The sequence below is a fragment of the Gymnodraco acuticeps genome, unplaced genomic scaffold (genome assembly GCF_902827175.1).
Source record: "Gymnodraco acuticeps unplaced genomic scaffold, fGymAcu1.1, whole genome shotgun sequence".
Lineage (NCBI taxonomy): Eukaryota > Metazoa > Chordata > Actinopteri > Perciformes > Bathydraconidae > Gymnodraco > Gymnodraco acuticeps.
Genome location: NW_022992308.1, coordinates 741,743 through 757,247, shown reverse-complemented (window position 1 = coordinate 757,247; position 15,505 = coordinate 741,743). Strand labels below are relative to the sequence as shown.

General features: G+C 41.7%; 1 protein-coding gene across 1 annotated transcript in view; it reads left to right on the top strand.

The window, feature by feature from the left end:
• Positions 1 to 202: 202 nt before the first annotated feature.
• The window catches only part of wu:fb13g09 (multidrug resistance-associated protein 5), a gene marked incomplete in the record, with an annotated part of 27,191 nt that continues 11,888 nt past the window's right edge, over positions 203 to 15,505 (top strand). The window contains 18 exon segments of the mRNA XM_034208148.1: positions 203 to 595; positions 2,472 to 2,660; positions 3,155 to 3,310; positions 6,617 to 6,764; positions 7,996 to 8,229; positions 8,579 to 8,752; positions 9,483 to 9,630; positions 10,993 to 11,141; positions 11,430 to 11,537; positions 12,126 to 12,476; positions 12,570 to 12,641; positions 12,798 to 12,922; positions 13,012 to 13,084; positions 13,204 to 13,407; positions 13,923 to 14,048; positions 14,365 to 14,470; positions 14,563 to 14,747; positions 15,150 to 15,290. Of these exon segments, the coding sequence (XP_034064039.1) occupies positions 2,482 to 2,660; positions 3,155 to 3,310; positions 6,617 to 6,764; positions 7,996 to 8,229; positions 8,579 to 8,752; positions 9,483 to 9,630; positions 10,993 to 11,141; positions 11,430 to 11,537; positions 12,126 to 12,476; positions 12,570 to 12,641; positions 12,798 to 12,922; positions 13,012 to 13,084; positions 13,204 to 13,407; positions 13,923 to 14,048; positions 14,365 to 14,470; positions 14,563 to 14,747; positions 15,150 to 15,290 (2,679 nt within the window).

The window sequence follows — 15,505 nt, the reverse complement described above, 5'->3', positions numbered from 1 at the left end:
TCTTTAAGGGCTTTTCTCCTTCGGTTGCATCTTCTTCATGCATCAGTACAGCCAGCAGGCATCTATCCTGAACACATAATACTGTAGAATCTACAGTATTATGTGTTCAGGAGTAGCCAATCAGAGGCCAGTGCGAGCCAGACTCTGACGTGGCCAGAGTCAGCCCCTCGCTCCATCGTGTACTTCCTCGTTACTACGGCGACAGTTGAGCGCCGTCACCGGTTGGCGGAGCCGCAAAGTCATCACGGTGATATCGGGAATTCCTCTCCGTGTAGGGCTCCGCGTGTGTGACGGAGAACCGGAGCCTCACTCTCTGCTGGGAGGAAGCAGCACGCACCGAATACACGTGAGGCGTCAACCATGTTCATCTACCATGTTTCCTGCCCATGTTTTCATCTGAGCCCGGCTCCGCCAAAGGAGGAGGAGACGGACATGTATCTGTGTGAGAGTGGGAAAGTAGTTGAGGTTTGATGAGAACAAACTTAGAAAAGAGACAACATGGTCAACTGCATCTTCATCCGCATTTCCTGCTCATAAACATCAGATCTGAGATCTGTACTGCTACTAAGGTGACCCCAGCAAGGCCGACTTGAATGTAAGTGTGTTGTGAATTAAAAACTTAAGCTGTAACCCTGACACTACTGGACTGCAACTGCAACTCATTTTCTGCTGCTAGTAATTAAAGTCAGTGGTGCCGTGATTAAGAGATGAACTGATAGAGATATTGGTTAAGTAAACTAACCAGGAAATTAGGCAATATTTATTGTTGAAAAATGGGCAAGAAGGTACTTGAAGCGATGACCAAGTAGCCCTTTGATTTATAAAACTATCTTTGATACAGGAATGTTGGGGAAAACAACAATGCATGTTTTTGGTCAATGACCTTTCAAAACTGTTGTGCTTACAGAAGCAGTATTGATTATCTCTTATCATGGCTGGCCTTTATGTTTTGGAAACACTGATGGTCAAACAAAATACTCAGTTTCTGTGTAACTATATACCTTTACTGTACTTACTAACTTTATCTCACTTGTTAGTCCTGTATACATTTTTAGATAAGATTTTTTCTTTGTACTCGTTATCAGTGTTTTTCCTGATGAAAGTGACATAACATGTTCAGAAAACGATGTGATGCTGAAACACCGTATTCGAAAAACACATTACTTGAACAGGGTTTGTCTTAAGGTGTGTATTTATGGTCATTGTGAGCTGTCAAGAGCATAAAAAAAAAAACATATTTTTATTACAAGAATATACATTTTGTCAGGAGAAAAACATTGTATGCAAACAAGAATCAATGTGATTATGTGTACTCCGAAAAGGTGTTGTTGTTACTCTTTAAAATGATAACTCCGGTGATACTCCCTTAACAAATCCCATATAAAACTAAACCCACAAACCAGTCTGTGTGTCCTGGCAACACCATGGCTTGTAGTATGTTTACTGACTTTTTGTTGTGCCAGCAAAGCCTTTCCAGCAAGTGTTTTGATACCTGAACAAAGCTCTGAAATCTTCACAGCCTTATGACAACATTCACATGATATAGGTATCAAGTTGTGCAGAAGGGAAAAAAAACAAATGTTCATGCTTCTTCTCAACCCCAGCTATTAGTTCCCATCACGCTTGGTTATACACTGACTTTGTTGCTGTATATTTATGAGCCGAACTGATTGTATCCATTTGTATTATATGACTTTGTTTCTGCTCCCACTTTCTGCTCTCACTATTGACTCTCGTCATAAACCACATTTTCTGGACAGCTATATGCAACCCACTCAGTGTGTCCAACCTGGTCACGAGGCTCTGCGGTAGAGGGGATCAGTGACAGTGTAGGGACACATTGGCAGCTCAGATGTCTGCTCCCGGGGCTGCTGGCAGGTCGTCTTTAAATAGATAAGCACTTTAGTTGTATGCTAGAAAGGGTCCCTGACCTCTGAACAAGGGGATTTCTCAAGCCTATCTGCGTCTCAAAGAGTGATTCAGCAAAACACTAATCGCTCTCTGGGTTAAATGAGGACGGGACAGGCCGATTACATTGTTTCTTCTGTCTTTTCCAGCTGAGAATTAAGCTAAAATGTGGTTGTAAATCAAATAAGTGTTCTTCATGAACAAAAAAATAAGCATCTCAGAAAAAAACTGTCTGACATTGAAGACATTTTTGAAGTAAAACTAGCAACGATTAGTGAGTTTGCTTGTTTTATATTGAAGTGCAGATTATATCACTTTGAGCCCGTTTGAAATGGTGACAAAAAAACTAAACTAATAACCGAGGATAATCTTCAGATTAATCAATAGTGAAACTAATTTCAAGTTGTACGCCTAATAATCAATTATGTCTGATCAGATCTCTGAAGTATTCAAATAAGAGCTCTTTCAGTAACAGTATTGATACCAATGGGTAGAATCGTTTTTACGTGCCGTTGTCACTTGTCTAGAATGTTTTTGTGATAGTTTTGCTTTTCCCTCCCCAGAGATTTTGCCATGTTTTCTGATGCTCTGGACGCAGCTGGGCGGGTGGAGGGCCTGCCACTGTCCTCCCCACCGCCACTACCAGAGCTGGCAGAGGAGGAAGCAGAGGCCTCAGCGGAGAAGGGGCCGAAGAGACGAGGCCGTTACAAGCAGAGTCTGCAGCTTTTAAAGCCCTTCAGGATAACACACAGGTAAACACATTTGTATTTTATTTCTTCATGTTGCGACTCTGACAGAGAGCCAGATAAAGGCCGACCCAGACAGTTTGAGGCTGGCACATTAACAGGCAGATACCCATGTAAAGACACACTGTCACACACAGACACACAAGTTCACATTTGTTGTGTTTGCGGCTTGATGCGCTGACTGTGAGGGAGTTGCAGAAGGCTATGATAAGAGAACTTATCCCCCGCCGGCAGACACATTCATGTTTGAACATTTGTCGACTGATAAACTGCCCTCTGAATTTATTTTTTCGCTGCTCTCTTAAATTTCTGTGAAGACTGTGCAAATGACTGTTCAAACACTGCAGGCATGATTCACCTTTCATTGACTCTGGCAGGCAAAGGCGCCTCTTCTTTCCCAGCGGCCTACGCGGGCCTGCTACCCCAACATAGCACCTCTCTGAATACCTCCCTTTTAGACTTCTCACCCTTTTCAACGTCTTCTCCGTCTTCTATTCCAGGCACCAGCACCCAGTTGATAACGCCGGCCTCTTTTCATTTATGACTCTGCACTGGCTCTCCCCACTGGCACTAAAGGCGTTCAGGGCGTCCAGCCTGTCTATAGACGATGTGTGGGGACTGTCTTGCCACGAAGCCTCTGAGATCAACTGCCAAAGGTGAGGTAACTGTGGCCCTTCTGAGGTTTGCCTCATGAAAGTGGCTTGCAATGTTCAACAAGACTCTATTTGATGCTGCAACACAGTATTGAGATAAGACATTACTCAAATTAGTTTCCATTATTAGTTATTTGCCACATTTCTTATCCAAGCGGACACATACAAGACCATTTTTTTCACTCCAATGTGAATTTTGTGCATTGTGTCCTCTTTTAAAGGATAAGACTTAAACTCTTGACACATACTGATACTTATTTACTAAACAAAACCACCACAATGAAATGAATCTTGACTAACAAGTTTAGCATGTTTATCTAGACCCTGTGCCAAAGATTTCGATTTTTGTACCAAACATTTTTAATGGTTGGTTACCTTGAACATGGGAAGGTACATAGACAATTCCATGTGCAGTGTACTGCTGGCTTAAATACTAACTAGCGCACCAACATGGAAAACAAAACACTTTTATAAGAATATATGCACTTGTTAATCAAGTTTGAGTTATGTTTGCTAACAAATAAATGTGCCCAGCTATTCTTTTAAAGTAATTGTGACACATTTTCCCAGTTTTATGTCCAGTAGTTGTGAGTCTAAACGTGCTACTTACAGGCTGTGGAAGGTGAAAAGACAATACAGTAAAGACAGTACAGTAAAAACAGTACAGTACACAAGACAGTATTAGCTAATAGGATGTTGCGGGATGCCCTACTAATTTGCAAATAAACAAATGATTCATGAACAGTAGTGAACCAAGGCCTTGTGGGATTGTTGCCTTCTTTGCATGGTAATCCATCATTTGTGGAAATGTCATATTTGCTGAAGTGGAAGATTTTATGGGCTCGCTAGTTTTCCAAAATGGTGCTAAAATCCTGTAAAAAAAGTACCCATGTTTTGTAATGTAGACACGTTATGATACAAAGAGTGATCCATTCAAGGTGAACAACAGTCATGTTTTTTTTTCTTTCAAGCACTCAGTGGAGGCTATATCAACCAGTTTTCAGGTAAACTGATCTATATCACACTGCTCTCACACTGCGATTATCTTTTGAAAAAATATTGAGAAACCTTCTTAGCTTTCCCTACTCTATACGTGAGCGAGTTCGAACTCAGCACAGATCAGGTGATTCCCTGCCATGTAAACAACCTTCTGGATTTTGTACGGCTCTCAATCGGTGCAGTGAGACTTAATTGATGAACATCCAGTCTTTCTTTACAAACACAAGATTGTGCTGCTAAGAATAGCTGGGATTAGAGATTACAGTGAGAGTTAGTGCCTGACTTTGGTGGTTATGTCATTATCTCCTGTACCTGTCATGCACTGTCACTTTCATTAGCTGTCATTGACTGGAGCCAGGCTGGAGCACACAATGAAATGAAAAATCCCGATTTTCCTGCCAAACCACAACCTGGGAAATGCCCTGTAGTAATACATTAATTCTATGAATGAACAATAAAGACTCACTATAATCTCATTAGGGGGCATTTAGGGTTTACCACTCACAGAAAATAAAACAAATGTTTTTTCCATAGAGTAGAGTAGAGTCATGGCGCCGTGACTTGGCGATAAAAAGCATGGTGACTATTTGAGGAAGTTCACTCTTGTGTCTGGTGATGACTGTGTGGGTTGTAAATGACCGGTTCCTTTAAAAGGCTCTGGCTCAGGGCCTGGAGGTTTAGTGCTGCCGCTGCTGCTTTGTGTATGCTAAAGAGCACATGAAAGGGAAGCAGCACAGGAGCACAAAGCTATCACATTGGCACGAGTGGGCGATGGTGCGCTGCAGCGCCGCTGGAGATGGGAGGTCTTTATTTGTGTTAACATAGCAAGAACAGTTATGCAACCCCGATGCAAAGCGGAGATGATGGCGAGAGAGGGAATGGGAAAAGAACCCTGGGAGAGTTGACACTTGTTGGTGCTCAGTGAGGTGCGAACCTTGAACGCAATGTCCTGGCCAACATAGTTGAGGAACATCAGCCTCGCCTGCCATCTGGCAAACTGAGACGATGGCTGTTGGAACATGTCAGCCATCTTTAAAAGCAAATCGTTCCTTTTTTGGATCCCACACTGACGCGCTGATGCGCTCGTTTCCATTCATGTGTGTGACCGTGCACACAATCAGAGGTGGAAGAAGTACTTATACTTAGATTATTTACTTAAGTAAAGGTAGAAACACTACAGTGTGTTACAAGTACAAGTCCTGCATTCAAAGTATACTTTAAGTACCAAATGTAAAAGTACTCTTTATGCAGAATGACCCATTTAAGCACCATACATTAAACTATTGTATAATAATTAATGATGCAATAACGTGTAGGTTTTATTTTATAGTGGGGTTGGTTGGTTTACTTTATATAAGACTGGGTTGCATAACATTAATAATACATGCTAATTCATTATTAGATGTATATTTTGTATTCAAAATTGAAATCTGAACAATAGCTAGTAACTAAATACATACAAATGTATTGGAGTTCAAATATTTGCCGACAAAAGGTAGTCGCGTAAAAGTATAAAGTAGCATAATGTATAAGTAGAAGATCCTCCATTGTTTTATTTACTTGGTTACATTCCACCAGTGGTTGGTATTGTTTTTTTCTTTGCTTAAAAAGAACTATAAATACACATCACATTGGATATAAAGTATATCAAATATTGACCATTTTATACTGTAGAGCTGCTCTTTAATACATTGGTCCTTGCTTTGTCCATTGGATTTAGCAACACAAACCACTCACTTAAAAGTCTCATTACGGTGTCTCAAGCTGTGCTCTGTGTAGCTATTAATTTTAGTTTCTTAGATTCAACGCCATTTGACTTCAAGTAGTAATTATCAGGCTGTGTGAGAGTCTAGTTGGTTTAATGTTCTGTCGATCTCTGATACGTTTTTAATAAAGTCATTAGGGCGTAAATTACTTTCTGCAGCTGCTCTGCTGCTGCTTTATAGCTTGCTTCATTAGCAATGATGCATTTGCCCAACACAATATTCTACCCTCTTCAAGGGGCATTCCACGGCAGTAAAAGTACATAAGCACATCTTTGGTAACGTGTTTGGTAGTACCTTTCTCTGTCTAATTATGTGATGCATCATTCAGGATTGTATATTGTAGGTCACCTTTACATTATCACCAACTGAATTTTTCCTTTTGTAATGTTCAAGTGCCATAATGCCTGCAGAACTGCTTATATCTCCCATTGTACTTTCAATAACAAGACATCTTTCAGAACCTGAAGTTAGTTAGCAATGTAGTGATGTTTGGTTGAGCTGTGGGTCAATAAATCATTTTGAGCTCCTGGTTTTTTGTTTCCAGGCTTGAATCGTTGTGGCATGACGAGCTGAAGAGTCGAGGGCGCGAGGGTGCATCTCTGACAAGAGTCTTCTGGAGGTTCTGCCAAACCCGCGTATTGGTGGCCATCTTTTCCCTCCTCCTCACAATGGTGGCAGGCTTCATTGGGCCCGTGAGTATCGTTCAAATCCTGCTGTCCCTTTTATAATCTGCTGATTCAACTAATAGGCTTTTCAGCATGTTGGAATCCCAAGTTGGGGTGTATTTTCTGAAAATCACTTCATCCCGTTTCACGCTGGTGTGGACATTTAAATGAAAACATACTGAGAGATTACAAAGCTATTGAAACCCATATTAATGCCTTAGATTAGCTGGTTTGTTCCCCGTCACGCTTTGGTGCCACACTTTGGGGTTTAGATTTCCCTCCATGGACGAGCATGAGACCACAGAGAGATTTAAAGATATTTATAAAAATCAGACATTTCAAAAGTCACCTTAAACTAAAGATTTATTATGTCTGGAATTCCCAGGTTATGATTTTTCACTATGATTTCGCTAAGCTGTTTATTTTGATGTCAGGTTATGCGAACACTATGTGCTTGCTATTTCCCGCAACTAATAGCATTAACTGGATTTAGTTCTCACACAATGACACGTGTCTCACATTCCTGTGGGATTTATTTAGTACATAGCTCACAAAATGTGTTGTAAAACATTCTTCCTGCAGTTTATAAATGTAAAGTCTGGGTTTATGTATTTGACACATCCAAAAATGTTGTTGCTTTTCTTCTGTCATTCCACTCCTTTTTATTGACAGCCTATCTCTTGAACCCCCGTTGTCTATGCTTATGTTACTTATATGTTCTCTCTCCTCTTCTCATTTTTTTCAACTGCCCTTCTTATCTTATCTATGGCATTTTCCTAATTGCACCCTCTCCTATTTGTCTCCTTGTTCTTTTTCCTCCTCCTTGTCCTGTCCCGATTTTAGAGCTGAGAACTGTTCTGTTTCAAGTTTCAAGGCTTTATTGTCATTTGCACACTACTGTAGCTACAGTGTAGATATGGCAGTGAACAAGTTAGGTCACAGGCTCCTCCAACAGTGCAACATATATATAGGACATAGAACAAATAAAACGGATACAATAGTGCGAGAGAATGTTTGGAGATGTGCAAGTAAATACAAATAAAATAGAAATAGTGCAAGAAGAGTCTATATACAAGTAAATGGAATGATATATTAGATAAATAATTTGCAAAATAGAATCAGAAGGTTGTTTATGGATGTTCTTTGGGTCTGGTGGTTTTAGACCTGATACTGTACGGTTAGCAATAGTTACTATTTCTCCGCTGATTCTTTTACCTCCGTGTCCACTCTTTTGCTTTTCCTCCCTGTGTGTCCCCAGGCTCTCCTGGTGCGAGCTCTGCTGGAGTATTCCCAGAGTCCAGTGAGCTGCGTTCCGTACGGCCTGTCCCTGGTTGCCGGGATCTTCCTCACGGAGCTGATACACTCCTGGTCCATGGCGCTCATGTGGGCCGTCAACTACCGCACTGCAGCGCGCCTCCGTGGGGCCGCTCTTACTTTTGCGTTCCACAAAATCCTCCGACTACGCCACACTAAAGACATCACACCGGGCGAGGTAGGTGATATAATCCTGGGGGGGGACTCATCTCCAAATTAGCGAAAATCACCCCTTGCTGCAGGGCGCTACGTGCAGTTGATTGAGATGGATTTCATTTCTGCTCTTACGCCATTTCTGCTTAGATCTCAGTAAATCCCATAGCCTGAGGGAGGGGAGTCTGTCTAAGATTAGTCATTACACAGCTTAAGAGGAATCATTGTGTCCAACAAGAAAATGTGCGAATAAAGGACAAGTGTATTTGTAAAATTTGATTTTAAGGTTTCAGTGCATCTTGCTTGAAAAGATGTAGGTCCTTGTACATTTTGAAATGTGATTTGTAATCTTAATTCCCTGTCTATCTCCCTAGCTGATTAACATCTGCTCGAATGACGGCCAGCGGCTGTATGAAGCAGTGTCAATAGGCTGCATGTTGGCTGGGGGGCCCCTGGTGGGAATACTTGGTCTGTCCTACACTGCATACTTCCTGGGCCCCACTGCTCTGCTGGGCTCAACAATTTTCATCCTCTTCTACCCTACCATGGTACGACTTCAGCCAGAACTTTTGAAACACTGAGACAAAGGACAGAACGTTTTTTCAGTTCAACTTTTGAGGCATTTGCACAGTGCTGTTGTTACAAAGGAGCCACATCTAGGAGTTTACACACTCACAAATGATACTATATTGATACACACACCCAAACACAGACTACTGTCAGAGTTTTTTAGTATAGAGTAAATTACTGTCACTGAGAAAACATAGTTTCATTACAGACTTTTAGAAAATTGATACCAAGTAATGATCGCACTCATTAAAGCAGTGACAAGCGTTTTAATTACAACCATTCCTAAAAAGTTTTACCAAAAGTTATTATCGTAAATTTTACAGCTGAGACAAGCAATTTCATTTAATACATTTCTTAAAGTTTTACCAAAGTTAATCAGATACTTTATTGTTGACTCATTAGTTTCTGAGCAAGGACTTAAAGTAGAGTAAAATCTTTGCTGTAATTCAGGCTGTAGAAGCATTTTTAAAAGCATCATAACTCTTCGGCTATCAATCTTCTGTCAACTTTGTAGCAGTTAATTTCAAATCACACTCAGTCTGCATCAGCGCCTGACAGCCGGAGACCCTGGTATTGTTGTTAGAGGCATTTATCACTCTGGTCCCCCGGACAGGCCTGCAGCACGGCTAATGTGGTTGTGTCTGCTTTCATTTCCTCCCCTGCCACTTATTTCTCTTATCATCATTTCCTCTCTTCCCGTCTGGACAGATGCTCGCATCGAGACTGACGGCATATTTCCGCAAAAAGTGTGTGGCAGTGACTGACCGCCGCGTGAGGTTGATGAACGAGATCTTGGGCTGCATGAAGTTCATCAAGATGTACTGTTGGGAAGACATCTTTGCAAAGAATATTCACAGTGAGTGTCTGTCATGTTCCCAAATGACTCGGCTAGATCATAATCACCGTTCTCACAGGTCCTTGAGTCCTCAAATGTGTGTACATTTAGGGAGGATGGGGGTAAGCATTTAAAGATTTTAAAAATAAACATTATTAGACATGTTTTTCTTGACTGTATATATTTTGTCCAAGAATACAAAGTTATTTGTGATATTTGTTTTAGGGAAGAAGGCCTGAAAAGTCCTTGAATTTGATGTTTAAGAAGGTGTGGGAACCCTTCTTAATGCCCTGCTCATTTCACATTTGTGGTCAGGACCCGGAGCTTTCGAGATGCAAAAACGTATATAATTAAGTGCTTAATTAGGCTTTTTATTCACAACTCGCCTAGATTAAAGAATCACCTCATTTGAACACCTGTCACTGTGGCAAATTAGTAACTAAATGGTCAGTTTATCACACGAAATTAGACTTATACTCTTGGTGAATTGGCAAGACAACCGTGACCCTAAATCTATTTTCATTAACTCATGTTGTTTAAATCGTTCCCAGTGCTATCCTCTAATCAGGGGCCAGTCTGAATCCCTTGGCTTCAAGGTTAATTTGCAAGGTTTTTCGGGGCCGTATGATCGCTTGATTGGTTGTCAAGGCTGCTTATCCATGAATTGGCCATGGTCTTTTATCCCTTGCTGTATGTTGTGGACAATATCATTCCCCCATTTTAATCATGCTTCTAATTAGCCAGGTGGGGCTCGTTTCCATGGCTGTCCTTTGATCACCTGTTATAATGACAATTAATTGCCATGCAGCTTAATGGACAATGAGCTGCACTGTTATTCCCCTCAATTACTATTGTTGTTAAATTGATGATCCCATTGTTTCTGCCTTGGGCACGTGAACTTCGCTTGGTGATCCTTGTAGAAACACACATCATATTCAAAGTGAATCCCATGGAGAGTAATGATAATCCTATGGAGTACCAGGAGGAGGGAGTTCTCATATTTCACGCTGTGCTGCAGTGTCTAAATTAAAGATGCACATGCTTTTGGTTCCAGTGAATGCACCAAATGAACTGGGTGAACAAAGCAGCTAGCAGAGTGCATTTGAGAGATACCAACGTGGAGGAGGGGGGGGGGCAGGATTTGGGCATTACACATAGTTATCATGGTTCAACAGGTTTTGAAGCCTTCTCCATACCATGTACAGGGCCCACACACTTCCTCTTGTTTCTATTTCTAGCTGTGTATTGGTTCGTGGCTCTTGAGACATTGTTGATTGAATTTGAAACAACCATTGGGGGTCAATGAACTCATACTTTATTTCCTCTCTCTTTCTGCCTGTCTTTGCCTCTTTATCATCTCCCTCTCTCTCATCTCCTCTACAGAGGTGCGATCAGAGGAGAGGGGAATACTGGAGAAAGCTGGTGTCGTCCACAGCCTCACAGTGGGTGTGGCTCCCATCGTCGTGGTGATAGCAAGCGCATGCACTTTCACCCTACACATGGCTTTGGGCTATGATCTCACTGCAGCTCAGGTATTAAAACATGTTATTCTATACCCACCATGCTGCATATATCAACTTCCGATTCGTCTTCATTCACTGGAAACGCTAGATGTGTTTTTCCAGATTATATTTAAAATATGGTTTCCTATTTTTTTGTTATAAAATGAAGATTATTTACATTAAATGGATATTTTAACAATTGGATTTGATGTTACAAGTCTCTTGCTGTTATGAGCATTTGTACATTTTAAAGTCAGCTATAGCCCCAGGTAACGTGTTTGTGCATAACTGTCTCAATTTCTACACTTCCTACCTCAGGCTTTCACTGTAGTTGCAGTTTTCAACTCCATGACCTTTTCCTTGAAAGTCACACCAATGGCTGTAAGGTCACTGTCGGAGGGTGCCATCGCAGTTAAAAGATTTCAGGTGAGAACACTTAGACAAGTCTGACAACTACCTCTCCCAGAGCCAACACAAAAATATGTTCCCAAACGCATCACTGATATGTACACAATGTGATTTAACACATCCAGGTATTGTTTAACTTCAAGGTTCAGTCAGTGAGCAAACAGGTTGTACCATTCTTACAGCTAATAAAAATATGCTGTTGTTGATGCTGAAAGACACCTGCCTACACCCCATGCTGACATAATACTTTCCAAACACATGGTAAAAGTCACATGTTAGTGAGGAAAGGTTTCACAGAGCCAGCTTGGGTTAAGTAAGCAAGAGTTTCTGCCAAGGATGCACTAAAAACGCTCAGGCATTCTGTGGTTTTGAGTGCAGAATATAATAAAAATAATCACGTAAGCAAGTAGAATGTATATGCACGGTGAACATGTCTCACATAATAGCAAAGGCTCAAGTATGTTGCACCACGTTTTTCCTTTTTAAAGTACGCAATGACAGAAACCATGAGCTTGTTTACATTCATTTATTGTACTCATGCATATAATAAAAACCTGTCCCTTTTTTTAAGTCCAATAACATAACCTGTTGTGTCCGTCTCCACAGAGGCTCTTTATGATGGAAGACAGAGAGGTTGTTTTGCTCAAAATGGAGGATCCTAGCAACGCGGTGGAATTTCTGGATGCCACACTGGCTTGGGAAAAGGCTCGCCCTCCTCCTGCTAAACCTAACCCACCTCCGAAGAAACGGGGAGGGATGAAACGCGTGCTGCGCAGGGAGAAGCTCAGCCTGTACATTTCCACAGAGGAAGGCAAAGGGAACAAGGAAGTTCCTAACGCTCAAAGTCTCCTCACTAATATGGAGCAGGAGAGTCCACAAAGCACCATCTCCTCCACACAAAGCATACGGCCTCCACTGCACAAGACCCTGCACCGCATCGACCTGCGCATTAAGAGGGTAACAACACAAGCATATACAACAACTAAGTCGAAGGACATTTATATTTAAACCGTCGGAAAAACCTGCAACTGTTTGTATCCCTTTTTGTAGGGCTCACTGGTTGGAATCTGTGGAGGCGTCGGTACCGGAAAGAGCTCTCTTCTGTCCGCTCTACTGGGACAGGTGAGGTTGTTCAGTTCCTGCAAAGACATGAATAGCAGCCCAAAGGATAGTTTTCTTGAACCTTATGTTTCTTTTCTTACCCAATGCCGCACAATGACCCACAATTTAAAAAAGGAATGTTTCAAGTGTTTTCTCTGCGTCATCCCCTTGTTCCAGATGACCCTGTTAGAGGGGAACGTAGCGGTCAGCGGCGGCTTTGCTTACGTCGCTCAACAAGCCTGGATCCTCAATGACTCACTGAAGGAAAACATCCTGTTTGGAAACGAGTATGACCCGGAGAAGTAAGATCAACTCCCGTATATTAATGATATGATGAACAAATGCAATAAAGCTTGAGATGTATTCCTCATTTAACACATTTCCTCATCAGATATAATGCTGTCCTGGAAGCCTGCTGCCTTCTCCCAGATCTTGCAGAGCTCCCCTACGGGGACATGACTGAGGTATCTGCTTGTAAATAATATGATTTTGTAATTAAATCAAATGCTTCTTTTATCGTGCCTGCAGCAACGAGAGGATATGTTTTAAGGAGCTTTGTTTTTTTTTTACTTTCTTTTCCTAGATTGGTGAGAGAGGGGCCAACCTGAGTGGAGGGCAGCGTCAGAGAGTGAGTCTGGCTCGGGCTCTCTACAGCGAGCGGCCCATAATGCTCCTGGATGACCCTCTCAGTGCGGTCGATGCTTGCGTTGGTTCCCATGTCTTCCATAAAGCTATCAAAGCTGCCGGCAAAGACAAGACGGTGCTCTTTGTAACGCACCAGCTGCAAGTAAGCCACCATATACTTCAATAGCTTTAAAGGTCAACTCAACGAATGGTTAAGAAACAAACAGACGTGCAATCTCCTCTTGCACTTTATGTAGCTCTTGTATCTTCTCTTGCACTTTATATGTCGTTGCTGCTATATTGTATTGCCATGTCATAAACACTTGTGTGTGCTGCTCTTGCTCTTTTGCACTTTTTGCATATCATGTATTTGTTTTTGCTATGTTTGTAAAATGTAATCTTCTTAAATGTTTTATGTGAAGGACTGCGGATGGAAATGAGCTCAAAGCTAAATCTGGCACTGTTACGCTTGACACATTTGAATGTTTTAAGTGTTAATTACTGTGCATTGTCCCTGCCAAATAAACGATTAAATAAATAAACCATGGGAATTTCAAAAATGTCATTTTTCTCAAATCTTGATTTATATTTTGTAGTTTCAGCGTCCTTAAAATATTCAATGATTTATTGATGATCAGCTTATTGATATGTGCTTGTTTTTTTATCTTATTTTTCTAGTACCTGCCCCAGTGCGACCATGTGATTCTGATGAAGGACGGGCAGATTGCAGAGCAGGGCTCCCATGCTCAGTTAATGTGTAGAGAGCGTGACTATGCCAGCCTATTCAACAGCATGCAACGGGAGGTAAGGCCAGGGGCACATGTGGATCCAGGCCAGCTCTTTTTAGTAAGGCATCTTTGCCCCCAATGCACAAAAACATTGAACATTACAAGCTGAATAATTCATAAGACCAGAAAGGCAACCCCAGTAGCTGGAAATGTTAAAGCAAACATGGCCTTTCATTATTTATGCGTGCATTGATTTACTGGTGAGAGGCTAAAGACTCTGTCAGCGATATCTCACTTGAAATGACTTGCAGTGTGTTGTTCCTGCTGCTGAGATTTGTTGCGGTGGCATGTTTTAAATCTCACCTCCTTTCCTTTATGTTTCTGTCTCTTAGAATCTGGTGAAAGAGAATTTAAAAAACAAACGGGAAGGTGCAGTAAAGCCTGACAGTGTGGTTGATGTTGCCAAGGCCGTGCCAAAGGCTGAAAGCAAGAAAGGAGGTGAGAGACCCTGACACTTGTCATGCTCCACATGGAGAATAAATGCTTTTTTTTTCTTGAGAATGTTCTACAAGTTATGGTTTTTTATTCAGAGTGTCTGATGAAAGCTGAGGAGAAGGGCTCCGGGGCAGTCGCCTGGTCTGTGTATGCGGCATACATCAAAGCAGCAGGAGGTCCAATAGTCTTCATCATCAACGTATTCCTCTTCCTCTCCACCACAGGCACCATAGCCTTCAGTAACTGGTGGCTGAGTCACTGGATCAGGCAGGGCAGTGGGGTGAGTGTGAAGACGATCCTGCTTTACTATAATACACGCCTCTTTTTTTAGTGTGTATCGGCTCCCAAAAGAAAAATAACTACAATGCACCAGTGAGTTGTGGCAGGCAGCACACTGAGGATTAATCTGAATGTGCATGATTAGAAAAAGTAACGGCTCCAGGGTAAACTTAATTAAACCGAAGCACAAGCAGTGAAGAAACAGATATGGCAAAGCAGGCGCTGGCTGCTATGAGAAATGTGATTGGAATAGTAAACATCATTGAACTGACTGATTTTTATGTAATATGTTGTATTCCAAAATGGGCTTTTCACTCTCATTAGTGGCCCATACCTCCTTCAATTATAAGAATTGGATTTGTTTGTTTCACTCTTGGTAATTTGTTGCTCCATCTGCCCTCAGAACACATCATTAATCTCGGAGAATGAAACGATGGCGAGCAACAGCATGAGACTCAACCCTCACATTCAGTACTATTCCACTGTTTACGTGGCGTCCATGGGAGCTTCTTTGCTGCTGAAGACAATGAGAGGGCTGGTGTTTGTGAAGGTGAGCTTCCTCAGAGACTCCCCTCTTTCCGTCACATGCTTCGTCAGCTGGGATGAACTGCAAAAACCATAGCGGTGTTTAAAAGGAACAAGAGAAAGGTTGATATATTAGCGGTGTACAGTTAAGCAGTGCGCCTCCCTAATTGTCTTTATTGTCCTTTGTTCATGCTCTTGTGGTTCTCATGCTATAATTGAAAATGCCTGTAGGCC